Source organism: Apteryx rowi, unplaced genomic scaffold (genome assembly GCF_003343035.1).
Source record: "Apteryx rowi isolate R43461 unplaced genomic scaffold, aptRow1 scaffold_79, whole genome shotgun sequence".
In the NCBI taxonomy this organism is placed as follows: Eukaryota; Metazoa; Chordata; class Aves; order Apterygiformes; family Apterygidae; genus Apteryx; species Apteryx rowi.
In genome coordinates, this window is record NW_020451082.1 from 600111 (window position 1) to 618408 (window position 18298).

Here is an 18298-nt window from a genome sequence, read left to right on the forward strand (position 1 = left end):
TGGCATGAACGTGACTTGCAGTAGAAGTGGAATAAAGTATTTGATTGAGGTGCATTTTGATCACTGCAGACACACAAACCAAATGAAAAAAGGCTGAAACTCATATAAGATTCCTTTGAGTTTAGTTGAAGATAAAACAGGAAAAGGTTTTAAAACCTGTTTGACACTATTCTTTAATAAAAATTTATAAACAAGATCTTTTTATCCTGTGCCAGTGTTTAAATTAGGATTGCAGTTCCTCACACACTGTCCTTTTTCTGTTTCTTTTGATAACTTTTATTCTATGTCGATAGGAGGTTCGAATCTTGCTCACCACTGTTGTTCTTGCATGTGCTGTAGTTGTAGTTGATATGTGCAGCCCTTGACCAGGTAACAGCTTCGTTGTGCCCTGTCTGCATAATATAAGCTCTGCACTGCCCCAGCCTGGCTGAGTTTGCTGTTTACCCCTGCGTTGTTCCTTGCACTTGTAGTGCTGTTTCAATCCTTTACTCATCATGGCCTCTTCGGTCTCTTGGGTATCAGGCCTTGCTTCATGTTTGTGATGGTCTTGCTTGTCTGACACACTTTCTAGCACTCTTTTCAAGCCCCATTTCTCTTGACTGGCCCTCCAAGGAGTGCTCTCTGAGTTGCTATGTCCTGAGCAAGTGCAGGTATTGGACTGTCAGTCCCTTACAGTACTGCATGTTCCTTGGGCTAGGGACTTTGTCCTCCCTTCTCTTTCTGAGATGTCATGTAGTTCTGTACTGGTGAGGTGTAGACAAAACTGTAAGCAAATTTCTGCAGTTGACTTTGAAGTGTGAGAATGTGACATATGAGTGTGGAGTAGAAGGCTGACGAGAAGCTGAGTTAGTGTCTCTCCCTTTTTCCTTAGGTTAACTGTAATGGCTTCACAATTGAAGATGAAGAACTCTCTCATTTGGGATCAGCCATATTTCCTGAGTAGGTTGAGTATATAGTATTTTAAAAAATAACTTATTTATAAACAATAAAAACTATGCATGTATGGATGTAGATCTGTACTGAAAGAAATTTAATCAAACATTTAATATTAATTTGTCTCCTTTTAATTATCTTCCTGTATTGTCCCCTAGTAAAATACTCCAGAATACATCTCATGATATGCACCAGCTTTGCTGAAAAATCTGGTAATTTTAGTGAAATTGCACTTGGAATTTGCTCTGAAGTCCTAAAGCTTAGATTATGAACTATATGCAGGCTGGTAGGAAACAATGACTTACGCTGCTGGCAGGTTCTGGACAGGAACGTCATGTAAYGATCAAAGCAAAATGAAAAGGATTGCAGGTGATCTGGTCTATTCACAACTTTCTGCTTTGGCTGAGTATAATCCTTCACCTGGTGTTCTCCGAACAACATCCCTTCTACCTTTGTTCCTTTGCAAACAGTAAATCCCTTTCATAAATTCTTTCAGCCTCCTCAGATGTTTTTAAAACTGTGATGTTTTATGTTGCTATGACAGTGGAAAAAATATGTACAAGTGCCTCAGCTTTACAAATAAACTGCAGATGTTAAGTGTTAACTGCAGTTTGTGGACTGTGGAGCACAGCTCTCTCTAAGGCTGAGGACGAGGAAAGTTTCTTCCAGTTAATTCTGTCCTTCCCATTTTAATGTTGTAGCAAAGGAGGATAGTTTCTATCCCTGTTCTTTACAAACCCCATATTGAAAGCAATATCACTCTGTGCTTAGATTGGCTTCCTTGGGAGGCCTGGAGTGCTAGTAGGCTGTCCATGTTGAAGTAATCTGAAACTTACAGGTGCCCAATTAGAGCAGGATCTGATTTTGATAAGTGCTTTCTGTAGACAGTAGTAGCTAGTCCTTGTTTCAAAGACTCTCCTTCTTTAGGCAGGTCTGCATTCCTTATCCCTTACCTGCAGATTGGAAATGAAGGCCTTGAAATGCCCAGGATCAGAGACATGGTGGGAGAGGAGAATATTAAACCAGGATCTCCTGGAAACATGTTCTGCACCTTCCTTTATAAATGCTCAGCATCTGAGAGCCATGTCTTTCCTAACAGTAGGAAAGTTCACATGCCTATGAGCTAAGAAGACTGAAGAGACAATTATTATTTTGGTAGATTGGAGGAAAAAAATGAAAATTATACATTTTATCTTAAATAACCTGCAAATTGTTCTTTCTTTGAGTTTGGTAGCAGGGGAGAGTACTTTTCTCTAGCAGGCAAGGTTTTTGCATAATTCTTGTGCTTATATAACAAACAGACAGAAATATCCTCCTTCCTGCTTTAAACTTGGAGGCTGTGGGGGTTTTTTGGTTTTTTTGTTCTGTTTTTTTGTACAGAAGCTAGCTAAAATTTTAACACTGATCATAGTTTGCAATGCAGCAAGTGTCTTTTGGTTTCCCATATTTTCACCTGTTTCCTTTAGGTTAAAGGCATTTTTCCTTCCTCTCTGTCTGGGGAAAATAGTCTATCATAGGATGCTGATAGTTAAGCTGTACAAATACCCCTGTCAACTGTAAAAATAGGAAAATAATAACTTGCCTAGACTTGTAACAATACAATATTAAAATTGTAATGATTCATTAGCACAGCCATTCTCCATAAGTTAGAATAAGTAACCATACAGCCGATTTTCCCAAGGTTACTTTCATGTTAAGCCTCAGAATAAAACAGCTTGGAGAGAGAGAAACTGACTCAAATCTTTTAAACTTGTTTTGTGAAGTGGTATTTAACTTTTTGCCTGTCGCTTTTGGTGGTGGGGGAAAAAAAGGTTTACTTGTCTGCTTTTACAGTGTTGCACTGATGAACCATAGCTGTTGCCCAAATGTGATTGTAACTTACAGAGGGACCTTGGCTGAAGTCAGAGCTGTTAAAGAGATTGAGCCTGGAGAAGAGGTAAATGCAATGTGCTTGAATGTACTGCAATGCTGTGTACGCTCACATCCTAGAAGTGGGATCCATCCTGCTTTTCAGGCTTCATTCCAATTAGATGACAATTTAATCACGGAGGGGAAGGATTTCTTGTTTCTCAGTGAAGCCTAAGATCTTGCTTTGGGAAAAGTTGGATCGGCTCTAGGGAATTAAGTGATTCTAGGAGATGGTGTCCTATTGTGTGTTAAAACAAGCAGAGGGCAGYAGTCACTGTGTATCTGCTAGCCTTAGTGTCTCAGTTTACCCATCTGTAAAATGAGGTTTAGTTTACTGATGTTTGGCTGGTGCTTTGAAATTCCAAGATCAAAGGAAATTATTACTGCTGTAATAATTCCCAGTATAATAGTAGGGTAATGAAATGGGAGCCAGAATAAACAAGGTAAATGGGTGCAGATAAATCCTCTAACTTTTGTTTGGACAGAGCATCCACAAAACATGAAGCTCAGTCATATCACCTCAGCAGAGTTTGGCTGTGAAGTGACAGAAGAATAAGAGTGTGTATTTAGGTGGAGCAAAACTGAACAGTGATGGATAAAATTCAGTGAAATAGAATAAGGCTCTAGTGTTACCCTGAACCTTTCTCAAATATGTGCTGAATTTGGCAAGGAGTTTTGAGCAGCAGAGAGCTTCTTTTTTCTTTAAAAGGCAGAGTTAGGGAGGATGTTCATCTGTCTGGATCTGCATGCATCTCTCCAGAATCTGTGTTCTCTTTGGGGATGGAGTTTCCATAGAATTTCATTGTGGTTCATTTATTAATGCTGATTTAATGAGCAAGGTTAAGGCTGATAAAATAAGTTTAAAGTTAATTTTGATAATTTCTACTGATTTCTGAAGTATGCGATACCAGTTCTGGAGAAGGGAAAAGGGGTTGTTTTCCTGGGATTGGGGTTGCTCACCATTTGAATAAAGATGGTTTACTTGCTGGAGCAAAGGGTGAATGACTTGGGTGAGCAACTTCTTATTCTGTTTACTAAGTTTTACCTGATTCTGCAAATGTATTGCAGTAATGAGCAAGGAGTTAATTTCAGTTTCAGAATTTTACTGTGGACCCCTGCAGACACTTCCAGCATTTTGGGGGGCACTTACTGTGAGAGGTGGAAATGAGGAATATTCTGCCTTGCTTGGAATTTTCTTTTGATTGAATTGTGGTTTAGAAGCTGTGTTAGTTTTACAAGATCTCACTGTTTTTGTGCAGTAGCATTTAAAAATCGTATAAATGTGTACTAGTGATTTTGCTCGGGCTCTGTACAGTCTTGTGGCCTGTGTCTCCCTCTTCAGGTTCAGTGTAGCCRTTGCATCAGAAAAGATTCAAAGTGTCTGCTGTAACTGCAGTTTCTGCATTTTGCATACTTTGAAAATAGGAAAGGGAGGAGAGGAGTGTGGGGTAAAGTATGAGGCCACACAGAGGAAGAATGTGAATATCTTACATGAAATTACATATACTTTATTTTAAAAAGAAAATTAAAAAAAAAAGTGTAAAGACTGAGCAAAACATTTCAGATGACTACAAATGAGGAAATGCAGCTAAAGTTGGTGGGTTTTTTTGGTCTGCAGAATGGTCAGCTGTGCTTTGTGAATGGCATGTTTCTTCAGGGAGATGTCATTTTAAAAACACACCATTAAAGCTAATTGCAAGTGTTCTTTTTTGAAGATTATGGACGTAGAGGAAAACTTAAAAATACTGTGTGGAAGGGACTGGAATGATCAAAAGCAGGTTCTCTTTGCTTAAAAATATTGTCACTGAAGTAGATCTGATATTCATTCTCCTAGAATTGGAGCGCTGGACCTCTCTTCTTTTCAGAGATCTAAAGCTCTTGTCTTAAAGTTTATAAAGCTACTAGTGACCGCTGTTGCTCCAATTTCTGTAGGTTTTCAAAAAGAAAAACTTAAGATTGCAGCCTCTGAAAAAACAGGCCACTGTAATTTATCCTAGGCTGGATACCTGAAATCATTATCGTCTAAAAATGTAGGCATCTCTTTGTAGTCTGACAGGAGCCTGAGATTTATGCTGTGATGTTTCATTATCTACACCTGAATCTTGCTGTCCTGGGTTTAAGCCAGGGTAATATTTGAGGGAAATTCCGTAATTAATGGAAAAGGAAACACTTCTCTGTCAGATTGCATTCACAAATGGCAGCTCCTGGTGCTCCTGGTGCTGCTGAGAGGTCTGGAATGTGAGGGAATAGGAAGGTGATGGGGCTGTAGGGGCTCACAAGTTGTATGAAGCACATGAGATGACTTGATTATACTAAATATGAATTCCACATAACTTGTTGTGATAAATATGTATATTTACACTGTTTTTCATAGACTGCTGTGTTTTTCTATCTAGATTTTTACCAGCTATATTGACCTCTTGTATCCCACAGAAGATAGAAATGACCGGTTAAGAGATTCTTATTTCTTTAATTGTGATTGCAGGGAGTGCGTTACAAAAGAAAAGGTAATAAAAATGGTGTTAATTTTCTTTTTTCTATCTATCAAAGTACTTACATAGGTCCTTAGATACAGCATTCTGTCTGGTTTAACTAATTTTCAGAAAGCAAGGTAATAGGGTTTTGCTTTTGTTTTTCCATCCATAAGACTTTCTGTTACACATTCTTTCCACTGTAATCATGACACATCAGGAAATTTCATGGTAGACGCTTATGTAAAGTTGTGCTACAAAGTGAAGATGAAGACTTTGTTAAAACTAGATAATTATACTGTGTGTCTGCATTACTTGGCTAAAAGAATTTAGCTCAGAACTCAGTTTTTGTAACTGCATGTTTTCTTCCTGCTCCCAGCTAGTGAATCTCGCTTGGGGCATTTTTGGCGTCCTGGTCTGGGACAGAGTCCTGCTGCAGTCCCTGGCTGGGGCATCTCAGTCAATGCTAAACATTGTTGTATGATATTGTAGGATGATTCAGAAAGCCAGCAGGATCATACTTCTCACTCAGAACAGTCCTGGGCAACAGCCACTTGTGATCAGCAGGCCAGACTTTAAGCACCCAAACCCAGTGGATACTGAAACAGCTGTGCCTGTCCTACCAGTTGTTTAGTTATCCTCTGCTGGAGATCCTGGTAGAACTGAGCTTCATGTGGCTCTTCTGCCCTTTCAGTTGAGATGGGTCTGACTGTCATAATCCTGATCCTGAAGTTCCAGGTCATTTTTTCCCCCATTTTCACAGAGGGTCTCTTTTTRAAAGCTGCTTCCCAAACTGGCCAGGTAGGCTCTCCTTCCTCTAAATGACTGTCGTCTTTTGTATTTTTTTTTTTCCAAATAGTACCCAGTATTCTTGTTTGAAGCCATTCTGTTGATCTTGTAGTTGTGTTTTTCCCTACAGTTGCCTTGATAATTTTGCCACTGAGTTTAATGAAGCAAGGATTTCATTCTAGCAATGTGCTACTCATGGAATCACCTATCACTCAGCCTCCTTCAGTTCTGAACAGATATCCCTATAGCCCTCTCAGCTGACAGTTGAAATAATTAACACAGGATGAAAGAAATCTATCAACAATTGAGGCTTAAACAGCAAAAGATTGTTTCCAGATTGCAGCTGAGACTTCATGAAGTAGTAAGTTAGATGGAAAGATAAAAGTAAATGGAGCTGTCCAGCAGAAAGTCAGTGTATAATAAAGAAATGTGTGGAAATGGTCTTTTGTCTTTAGATATGAAGGATACTATTCTGTCTTTACTATCTTCCCATTTTCCACTGAGGTATCATTTGTTGGTAGGCCTAAAGTATTTGGGTTTTCCTAGTCTTAAAATTAGATTTATTTTAATCCCTGATCTCCTGGAAGCAGTGAAACCTCCTATGTAAAACTGCTTTCATAACAAAATTGGAAAGCTCTTGGACCTTCCATGAGCAAGGGACTTCATGAAACTAGAGAATGGCAAACGAACTGGAAGGTAGGATTTTAGGATTTCCAGCCAAGGCTTTAGAGAAAAATTGCAGGTGCATGTTCTACCTTTCTTCTTACAGTCTTTAAGGAGCTGAAGTTCCCATCTGTGTCTTTTTATTAGAGTGATTTTGTGTAGCAGGTACATCTTTATTTGTGGGACCTGGAACCTGCATTTATAACTTTGTAACATTTTAGCATTGTGTTTCCTTCAGGATAAAGAAAAACTGGAAATCCGCAAGCTGAATGATCCTCCATCAGCAGAGGCAGTATGGGACATGATCAAATATGCCAGGAATGTGATTGAAGAATTCAGGAGAGCCAAACACTACAAATATATCCTTTATCTCACCCTGAGTCCAGTGGCTTGCTGTGTGATCTAAAAATCTTATCTGGTGACTTGCGTCAAAAGTACCTGCAGGTGAAATGTTATGACCATTAGAATTTGGACTATGCCTCTGTCCCTTTTGTGTCTCAAGAGTTTTCCCTGAGAACAAGTGGCAGTTTACCACTGCCAGTGTTGTGGGATTGTGAGACCCTGGGTTTGTTCCTTCCTGTTTAGTTTTAAATTTTTATCAGTAAGGCTGATTACTATCTTCACAGGACAAGTCAGAGACAAGTATGAGCATGGGTGTGTGTGTATGTGTTAGGGTGCGGTAATATTGCCTGTTTTTGAGAGACTGCATGCAAGGCTGTAGCAACAACTGATCGTCACAATCCTACCTGTTCTAACAGTGGTGCAATGCAGGAAAAAAATGCAAGATTCACTGGGCCAGGATTAGACCAGGCTATCTCATGCCTGATTCTGTACCCACTGTGTGCAGAGTTTCACTCCCCCTTCTTCTGACATCGCTGGACAAGCAGCGATTCAGTATTTTTTTATTTATTTATTTTTTTAATCCGAAAGCTAGGTTGGTAGAACAATACCTTAGCTCTGGAGTTGTTGTAGCATAGAAGTATTGGTGCCATTTGAGAGAAGAGGACTTTTCAAGACCATTCTGAACAAGCATAAGGCAATTCTTCTTTGGCAGTACCACATAGCTGTGTAACCAAAGACCATCCATTTATTGCATTCCTTGACTTCTTCATACCTCCTACTGAATTACTGGAGATTTGTGAGCTTAGCCTGGACAAGATGGGTGCAGTATTTGAAGACAGTAATGTTTATATGTTACACATGATGTACCAAGCTATGGGTGTCTGTCTCTACATGCAGGACTGGGAAGGTGCACTGCGTTATGGGCAAAAAATTATCAGACCATACAGGTAAATATAAGACTTTTGCTGCTATAATTCAGTAATCTGAGTAACTAAGACATGTTTGGGCAGAGATCACTTCTCTGGGTACATATTGTAGAAACTTGCTGTCCATGACATCACTACTCAAAGAGAATATTTAAATGCTGGGACAGATTTTGTTACCATCAGAACATGGCCTGCAATGTGTAGCAAAAGAYGACTCTCCGAAATTCTTGCCTTGAGCTCTCCAAATAAGCTTATACCATCATGGGTGCTGTGACAGTTCTGCTTAGCTAGGTAAATACTATTTTTTTAATATCCTAATAGTTTTCTAAAGCAGAAGTGCAACTGCAGTCAGTATTTTGTATAAGGTAAGTAAGTGAGGCAAAGCCCAGGTGTTACCATCAGCCCTCCACCCTGTCCTGTCTCTGCAGTAACACAGCAGACATGATTGCAGGGAAGCAKAGCCCTGTCCCAGGGCTGGGGCTGAGCAGCAGAGGGAGCTGGAGCTGAGCGCAGCTACTGTGCTCAGAGGCCAAGTTTGTTGGTGCCCTGATGTCCTTGATCTCCACTGCCCTAGAGCTCAAGGCGTGGGAGAGCGTGCAGGCTGAAGCCCTCACATGGGGCAAGGCAGCACACAGCCTCCACAGGAAAAAATTTGTATTCTGTGTTGGGTTTTTTTTTGTGTGTGCCTTTAAAGTAGAGATCTTATTCGTTAAAGCCAGCTGGTTACTCACTGCATCCGATCATGCTGTGAGTCTCCAGATGAGAATTTGCTTGGGAGACATGACTTTCTTTCCAGATGGGGTGGGGGGAAGCACAAGTAAAGCTCTCCCTTTAGAGAGGATGCCAACGTAAAGTCACAGATCACTTGGCAGAGAGTGGTGATACAGAGAGCGTGCCAACGCATTCCCCCTGGGAGCTCAGTACTATTTATCATCCCTGGGCCTTGCCCAGCTCCTCTGGCTCTGAGCCTTGCATTCCAGGTCAGCTCTGCTGAACCAGACTCTGTTAGTTCARTGTGCTGCAAGCACAGAATAGCATGTGTGCTATGCACGCCGCCAAGAGCCCCTTGCTTTCCTTTAAAGGCTGACTGTTGTGGAATAAGCAAAGTTACTTCTGCAGGTGTAGGGTGGCTCAGAAAACTAGTAACAACGCAGTCTCTTTCTTTAGTTGGCGGGGTTAAAACTAGTGACAGAAAGTCATTGCCATCTGACAGCTGTTCAGAGGCATATGGTAGTTTCGGTTCAATTCCCAATTGACAGGCATCCCCATCACAGAAACAATTGGCACGGGCTCTTGGCAGTCGGAGCAAGAGGGGATGGGCACTGAATGGGTAGGGGTAACAAGAGCCAGCTTCATGCCCCTCAAGAGGGGACAGGGCTGGGAAAATACTATGAAACTGCAGGGTTGATGATAACCTGAATTTCTTTCTCTCTTACAGTAAGCATTATCCTTCCTACTCGCTGAATGTTGCCTCCATGTGGCTGAAATTAGGGAGGCTGTATATGGCGCTGGAGAACAGAACAGCTGGAGTTAAAGCCTTAAAGAGGGTATTTCCTGATTTCTTCATTTGTAATACCAGTTTAGGCATGGAATCATTGAAACACTAAGTGCTTCCCTGTCAGTCAACCTAGCTTGGTAGATAATGCAACATGTGTTAATATATTTGGTTACTGGAGGTTTGGCTCAGTTTTGATTTTTTCCATAGATGCGGTATAAGTCTCTTCTCTCACACAAAGTGTCTTGTCTTTCCACAGTGAACTTCTACTGCAGCATTTGGAATGAGTATTATGGTTACATCACTTCTGTCATATATTCTTCACTGTGTTAGGGCTGTACTAGTGTAAATGAAGCAGAAGTCTTAAAACTTCTCTTCCTTGCTAGATAAGGACAGAAAAAAGGTTTGGCTCTTATAAAAGGCACATAGTGTTTCATTGATGTCTATGATTTCTATATCCAAGTTAAACTAGGCATGCTTTTGGTGGTTATTTGTTCTGGAACCAATTGATTTTTAAATAGCTGAAGAGAATTCAATGCATATGGTAATRCTGACATTGGCAAATACAGCATTTGGGTTTACTTTTTTCTTCACCCCTCTTTATTAGTCTGTTCTTTATTCTTTAGATTTTTATTCTTTTTTTTTAATTAGTCTGTACATGTTTCATGACTTTCTTTCCCTATTGTTGTTGGACAAAAGTTTATTTTAGTTTCTTAAATGTCACTGGCTACTGTAGTATATAATGACTTAGTCTGGAATGTCATGACATTTTCCTTTTCTGATGCTGGTGAGTTTTTAGCCAGCAATAACAGACACATCCAGCCATTGTGAAAGATACTACGAGAATATATGCTCTAAAATGTAACCAATACCTCATTTAAAATTAGCATAGATTTTTCTCTTCTCTTTAGTGTTAAAGCTTTGACTAAAACTGGGGTTTGTGCCAGTGAGAACATGGGATGCGGAGGTGGAGGGGAACTGTAGGTAGATTTGTTGGCATAGTTAGCTTCTGAACACAAACATTTTCTAATGACTCATTTCCAAAAGCTGCCTACAGGAACTGCCCAAAGTTATCCCAGTCCTTAATGTTTGGGATTTAGTGGAAAAACAAAACCATTGTTCTCTGTCAGTTAGCAAGCAGCTCATCCAGAAGGCTGCCATGCCTTCTTCTGGGCAAGAGGGGGAATGGAGCTGTGGCTCACTGCTGCTCAGGTAGAAGCTAAGGCTCATGCTGCACTTACTTACTTACTTACAAACACAGGGGTAATTCCGTTAACGCTTCCTGAGAAGAGAGTAACTAAATGTTTTGACTGTGAGGATGCTGCAGTTCCGCACTTTACTTTAGTGCTTTGATCTTTAAATGTTCTCAGACATATTCCTAATTTACTTCTTTCAGTTCTATCATCTGTGCTGTCTTTTCTTACATCTGTTTGGGGCCACTGCTATCCTTTTCTCAAGTGGAAAGCTTGTCTGTAAAACGCACTCTCTAATGCCTTGTGGATATTGGCAGGAAACTGCAACAAAGTTGGTTTGGCTGTCTGAAACATTCACTCCTAGGACCAGAGCTGTCTCTAGGTAACAAGGCAGGGAGTCCAGCACAGCAGCGATTCAGAAATCTGACAAGATCTCACATTCACTTCAGTGGTTACACAAGCAATCACTTTCTTCTTAAAGCATTGGTGGCTCCTGGAAGAGGTGAAGGGTTTATAGAATCAAGTCTGAAACCCCTTAAAGTAACTTTTGCAATAGCTCTCATCAGTCTGATAGCTGAAGGATAAATTGGTAGGAACAGAGCTGTAGCTGATACTGGTTAAGTCCTCTGCCAGAATATTCCCTACCCCACTTGCAAGTTTTCTGTCCTAGAGCTGGTTGCATTCAAAGTAGTTTTGTCAGAAATGTCATTTTGAAAGGTGCTTTGGGATCCTTTAAGATGAAAGATGTATTCTATGAATGTAAAAACCTTTATTACTTAGTTTTGAATTTCATTTTATTTCCTACTGGGTTTATGACTACAAGGGGACAAAAAGTAGCTAGAGGTGTCAGACTGTTTCAAACCTCTGAAGAGAGTATTTATAGCCTGGTGTTATATATGAATCAATTGTGTGAATATTTTTTTTCTTTTCATAGGCAATTGCTATCATGGAAGTAGCACACGGGAAAGATCATCCATACATTTCAGAGATCAAACAGGAATTAGAGGACCACTGAGCCTTTGAATCTATGCAATCCTTCAAACCTTTATTTAAARAGCCTTGTTATGGAAGCCTTCAGGAGTGCTTTGAAAATCGGTAGCGTATGAACACGTTTCTGTCCTATAATTGGAATGACAAACACACTTAGGCCTTGCAGAACGTTTCTAGCTTCCACAAATCTGTTATTGCCCTTTAAAGGAAACATCATGGTTTCATATAGGGTATGCATTTTGACAGATCATGTGCAAAAATGACTAATTTTTCTTTATGGATTTTAATGTGTATCTATCTTATTTGTGTAAAGTAAATAAAGTGGTCTGACCCCTCTTGCCTTTAGTTATATATTTACATGAATGCAGTAGTTTTGTGACATCTACTTTCTCCCAAGATGCTTTATTTATTCTGGCTAATCATTAGCAAAAGCTGTAGGCTTTTTTTTTTTTTTTTTTAAGTATCAAGTATCCACTTTTGTTTGCAATGGCTTAGCTCAGAGAAGGAGGAAGTGGGGGTGATGAATTCTGTGTCCTGTGCAAGAAAKCCACCACTTTTCTCTCAGCCAGGTAATCTGCAGGCCCATCACTGCTTCTGGCAGGTGGGAATTCATCTCTGTAAGGAGCTAGAGCTCAGTATGGATTGAACAGAGAATGCCAGCACCTAACTCAGAAGGACTGCACAAGGCATAAACTGTGTAACATCTGCCTTTTTAATCGCTTTTGCAAGTTAGGCTGAATTTATTAGAGGAGAGCTCATATTTCCTTACAGCAGTGGATTAAAACTATTGTATTAGTTTGTTAGCAATTACTCATAATTGAGAAACAAGAGCTTCTTCTGGGGGAAGAATCTAAAGGAACTCAGCTTTCTTTGCACATACCCAGGTAAGATACTGTAGGGTTTTTTTCCCTCAATTTAGATCAGTGGCAGGTGATTGCTTTTAAGGGTGGGGGAGSAAAAGGAAGAAAAGAGCTGTATACTTTCAGCACCATACACAGTTGAAGCATGTTGTAGATTAAAGCTACATGACCATTCCTTACTGCTTATAAAGTTGGATGAGGGAGACAGCCCATCACTGTTGTTCAAGAACTTCATCATGTGTTCTTTCTTGTACATACTGCTCTGAAAATAAAATTGCTATAGAATGAGGGCTTGTTAGATTGTTTTCCTGAAAGCTTTTACTGCTCTAGCAAGCAATTGTTGGTGGCATAAATAAAGCTTACGATTCCAGAGAGCCAAGGCCCCTTGCCACAGCCCCAAGCCTTAAGAAGAATGTACCGCAGTTGACTATTTTTGTCAAACTTTATCTTGTCAAACAGCCCGTTTTCCAGGAGAATACCACCTCTATTTTAGAAAAGGGAAGGCTGGGCTCTGTACATGGCCCACCTCTATTCCAACTTCCAAAAATCAGATTAGCCCAGTGAGAGCAGCAATACGAGTCTTGCCCCTATAAAACTGGATTGCTGTTTACAGAAGGTTCTTTGAAATTCACTGTGGCTCTGGCTGTGCCAAGGGGAACTAACAGAAGCAAGATCGGTGCAAATGTAAAACCTTAAGCTTGCACAGGAAAGAACACAAGCATGGCTTTCCTTGAAAAAAATGGTTTATTGTATACTGTGAATATGAAGGACAGCCTCACCAAAAAAAATCCTTAGTGACTGAAGACATTCTCATATTTGAAAAGGCATATAAGAAACTATTTACACAAAGGCAGTGAAAGAGATAAAAARTTATTGCAGTCAATTAATGCTGAACAGAACTTTATAAAAAGAGAAAGAAAAGAAACAGTGCAAAAATACTGTCAAAAGTAATCAGTTCTATACACAAGATAAAACTGACAAGCATAAGCTTATGTACTGATATGAATAATACATTAGAATATAAAATAGCATGCATAGATTTTTTTAAAGGCTTTCAATAGTATAAAATAGTTATGCTGTTCAGCCCGAACAGGAGGGAGTGGGGGGAGAGGAAGAGCATATAACTGATGCCTCACTTGTCTGCAAAACGTGTACATACAATAAGATCGCGAGACTGTTAAATCACTGTTTTGCACTAAACTGTCATGTACAGAGTTACAGAGCAAATACAACAGGAATCATCAAAATACTGAAGTAAAACAGGACAGTAAAATCCAGTGATGTAAAACTTAAACATGTTATTTCATTTAACACGTCCCACACAGTTATATATGGGAATAGTACAGTCATCTGCATGTGTAAACTTTTTTCCTTTGTAAAATATCCAAAGAAAGGTACTTTACTAATGAGGAAAATGTGTTTTCCATAAGGAGCAATCTCAACAGGATAATCATACTATTAACAATGTTTTTGGCAGTAAAAATTTATTTTCTTTTAAAGATTCTGAGTAGCAGCAAGAAAATACTTTTCTTTAACATACGCAAAGAAGTCCTTGTTCATATAATGTATAATTAAGTTGTGGAACTCACTAACRCAGGATGTTGTGAAGGCCAGAGGAATAAATGGGTTTTAAAAAAATTATGCAATTCATGGAAGATTGATCCATCAGCATTTAATTAAACACGATGAGTAGGATATAACTTACACCTCAGGAAGCCCCTAAATCACTGATTGCCAGGCACGATGCTAGAGGGGCTGAACACAATATGCTATAGCTGGTTCTTACACTTCTTACCTCAGTGTCAGCTACCAACCACTATTCAAAGACAGGATGCCATGGAAGTAGTTTGTAGGAAACCTTCCTCATTTGCTCTTGTTTGCCTATCAGGGAAGACTGCTACTGAAGTATTGGAAGAATAAACCACTAAGCACTGTACTCATTTCAGGACTGTGCTAAAGTATTAGCCTTTCCATTACTGTTAAATAGTGCTAGGACTGTTCAGTGAAAGCTGCCATTTTACTGCTGACTTCTAGTTCATTTGCAGAGGCAAAGTCCTGTAATAGTAGCATGTGGGAAACGCTCAGTAAGGGTGCACACAAACCACAGGCATCAAAACCTTGAAACACTGAAGAACCATGCTGAAAAATGGCTGAGAGGAACTGGGGAAATTCACTGTTTTTAGAGTATCTTATGATAACAAAAATGTTTATTTACTTTTAAAAATATATAAACACTGCTATTTTTTGACTTGTGCACTAGTGTTTTGTTTCACCATTTAACAATAGTTTGTCTATGGCTAAGAACTCCAACTTCTCTTGTTTGCCCAACAGCCCAAGCAGCCAGCTGTTCCCTTCCTCAAATCACAGACCTTCAGCTCCCTGCAAGTCAAGGTTACAAGTGGCTGCATGTATAATGTCCTCCTCTCCTCTCTAAAGACTCACATGGCAAGAACTGCATTTGTAGTTCCCATAGCACCAGATTCTACAAGAAAAAGCTCTAGGCAAGGCTAAGAATGAACTGGGGACTATTGCTTTCAGGATTTTGATCCTGTAACCTTTCTCCTGTTGGCATCAAAATCTACACTCAAACTCCACATGACTGTGGTCATACATTAGCAGATTTATATTCAGTTTTATAGAGTACTGGACAAATTACATTTTTAAGCAGTACTTCTCTTTCAAGATCAGATTTGGCTACTTGCTCCTTCAACAAGATACATCCTTTATTTCATGAAATGGGAGCCGCCCTGGTTCTCTGGATGTAAAGCATTCTTTTCCAAAAAGAATGGCAAAATRGCAAAATTTAATTCTAGCCTATCACTGATGCAGAAGAGCTGCTAGAGCAAATATCAGCCATACTGGTGCTTACCCTTTTCAAGCACACAATTCACAAATCGTTAGCAAGACTGGCAACAGCCAATTCAGTCATCATCTCATCCCAAGAGACCCTTGGGAAGTCGGCTGTTGAGAATGCAATATGGTCAGTAACTGTTGAATTTACCCCAGAAGATTTGCTTGCTGTATCCCGGTAAGAGCTCTCCTATCAGCACTTGCTTCAGGGTCACTGTGGGCTATAGTCAAAAACTAAAAACAATTATTAGCTTAAAATGATCTTCTCTGTTGAAGCACTGAGACTTACTCATTCATTTCCAAACTGTGTTTTACCATTTGCATTTCTGGCTGTTTACAAGAAAGGAATAATTATAAAAAAAAAAAGCTCTTGAAATCATGCAAATATTTAATATTATTTGTAGTTGAGGCAGCTGATTTAAACAAGTGGAACAGAAATGTCCTTCAATATACTGCTTAAAAATGACTGTGTTAGCAACAGGTTGAATAAATTCTCACAGGTGTGTCTCACTTCAGTTGAAACGCTATTTTAGGGAAAAAGTATTTCCAAGAAAGCTGAGTATTTAGGGTCACTATACACCTATATAGGAGGAAGTTTGTGGGATCAAGCTTCATCTTTCCTGAGTTGATCAAGGACAAGTGGTGTCAAAGCAGGGCTGTGGAGGAGCTGGAACACACAGGGCCAGAGCAGCTAACATGCAGGCACTGGGCCAAGCTCCACCATCCTCCACTGCGGCATGTGGAGGACACAAACAGGACATCTACAGCACTGAGCAGACCATTTGTGAGCAGCATCAAAATTCAGCAGTCATCTCTCCCATCCCTGATCCAGATAGTATTAATCATGAAATGCTCAGACCATAAACTACAAACTTTGCTGGCATCAAATTTTTGGTTAATCTTAATACCACTACTGTTAAGTTTAAGGAAAAAAAATGCTGTTAAATGGCAACATTAAATATAGATAAAAAGTGCATGAAAAAGGAAAATAAACATAATGGACCCCTAAGTCAGACTTATTCAACCACTCCAAGTTCTCTCTTACAGAGTAAATGAAGGAAAATGGGCTAAACATGCCAGACTTGGAGAAGCCTGTTTCTTTCATAAACTCTTTCAAGATGCAGCTCCATTCTTAGAGAACTGATGCATTTTTGTAAGATTTTCAATCCAAACTCTGCTCCAAATGGATGAATACCGTTTCTTGTAACCAACCCATTGCCATCCTTTGATGTTAGGAAGTATGCAACCCACAAACAGCAACTCAAAACTGTCCTCCTTTTCTGTTTGAACACTGCTGTTAAGTCTGTGGGACCAAAATTAAGCAGTCCTGTTTCTTTAAGTCTCCTGCTTTCATTTCTGCTATGACTAATGAAATTGGACACAAAATGCATTTTCCTGTCACTCCCTAAAGGTTAGGAAATACTGCCCAAGCAATTTAGGTCTGATAAAACTACAACAGGTTCAAAGTCAGAAGAAGGTTCAGTTTTTCCCCTGCAAAACTGTATCACATTTCAATCATAAAACACTGGCATGCTGAAGTTTGGTTGCAAGCTGGGGTGGAAAGGAACCTCTGAAGACGTGCACCAGCCCAATTCACCTATGATATAGCAGATCTAGTCAAGATAAAATCTAGCAGGAAAAATACATTGAAGTCAGATGAAAGGAGAAGTTTTAAATTACCATTCTTTCACAAGAAAAGGGAAAAAGTGAGTCACACTGTCCTCTATCTACCATACCAGCCATGTTAGGAGTTAATTGGAAATGATTGTTTACTATGTGGCTATTTATTCGCCTCATTAATAGGCACTGACTTAATTTGGAAAGGCTTTTTGGTGCCATTTTGTAATTAATATTTTTCTAAGACATCTATGATGTGTCTTTGCATAAAAGACAACATTTGCCTAATTTTCTTCCTTTTAAACACAACTATTTACTTTCTCTTATGAAATAACTTTTTCTATACTTACTGTGGAAATACTAGTATACATTTCAGCCAAAAATAGCTGAACAGTAAAACACAGGAACAGATTATTTTCCCTTCTGATTTTCTACCTCCCAATTCCAAATGGAGCAATGGGACTTGACAGCTCTGAGTTCAAACTTAATTCATCATTAGGAAATTATTCAAAAAGCTATAACGAGATAACTAATTTAATACACTTTGCTTTAAGGTTTATTCCTTGGCTTGTTTCCCAGATATAGAGCATCTCTGTGCAATTATCATGCAGATGCTGCTGAAAAGACTTTAAATGGTTGCTGCTAATTTAACAAGAGAKATGTTGGCATTGGCAGAAGAAATTAGAGGAAAACTGAAGTTGACTGAAAACTCAGGTGATCCTTAAAAGGAACATGGTCAAGATATTACAGCTAAATAACTCATAAGCATTTGCTGGTAACTAGCACTTTCCACCAGAATTCTTCTCGTATCATTAGGCCTGTATTGCATAATGCCAAGTAAAAACACAGTGGAGTTTTAAATGCATTTTGAGAAGCATTGTCAAGTATTGAAATGTAGATTAAGCTCCCACTGATTTGGGGGAAAGGTAGGTGCGTAGATCCATTTAGTGATCCTACGGAAGCTGAGAGTGCATGTAGTCTTAGGCCTTTATGCATTGACTTTAAGCTATTATGGCTTGGTTATACATATTTAAAACAAGAACAACAACAAAAGTTTGCATTTTGTTGCCAAACAGAAGGAGGGGAATTTTAGAAAAGCAGCCCTGTGAGATGGCCACAAATAAGCATAGTATTTCTGATTCTCTTAAACAGTAACTGCATTGCAAACTTTCTGGATTATGATCCGTTTCCACAGTAGGTTTTAGGACACACCTGACTTTTTTTTTTTTTTTTTTTTTTTTTTTTTTTTTTTTTTTTTTTT

At 39.3% G+C, this 18298-nt stretch overlaps 1 protein-coding gene across 1 annotated transcript in view; it reads left to right on the plus strand.

Moving 5' to 3' along the window:
* SMYD2 (SET and MYND domain containing 2) overlaps positions 1-12049 on the plus strand; it is a 30554-nt gene extending 18505 nt beyond the window's left edge. Inside the window, exons 6-12 of the mRNA XM_026088866.1 lie at positions 872-939; positions 2767-2869; positions 5238-5348; positions 7003-7123; positions 7879-8053; positions 9471-9579; positions 11655-12049. Of these exons, the coding sequence (XP_025944651.1) occupies positions 872-939; positions 2767-2869; positions 5238-5348; positions 7003-7123; positions 7879-8053; positions 9471-9579; positions 11655-11735 (768 nt within the window). The 3' untranslated portion in view covers positions 11736-12049. The remainder of the gene's footprint in view (positions 1-871; positions 940-2766; positions 2870-5237; positions 5349-7002; positions 7124-7878; positions 8054-9470; positions 9580-11654) is intronic.
* The last annotated feature ends 6249 nt before the right edge of the window (positions 12050-18298 follow it).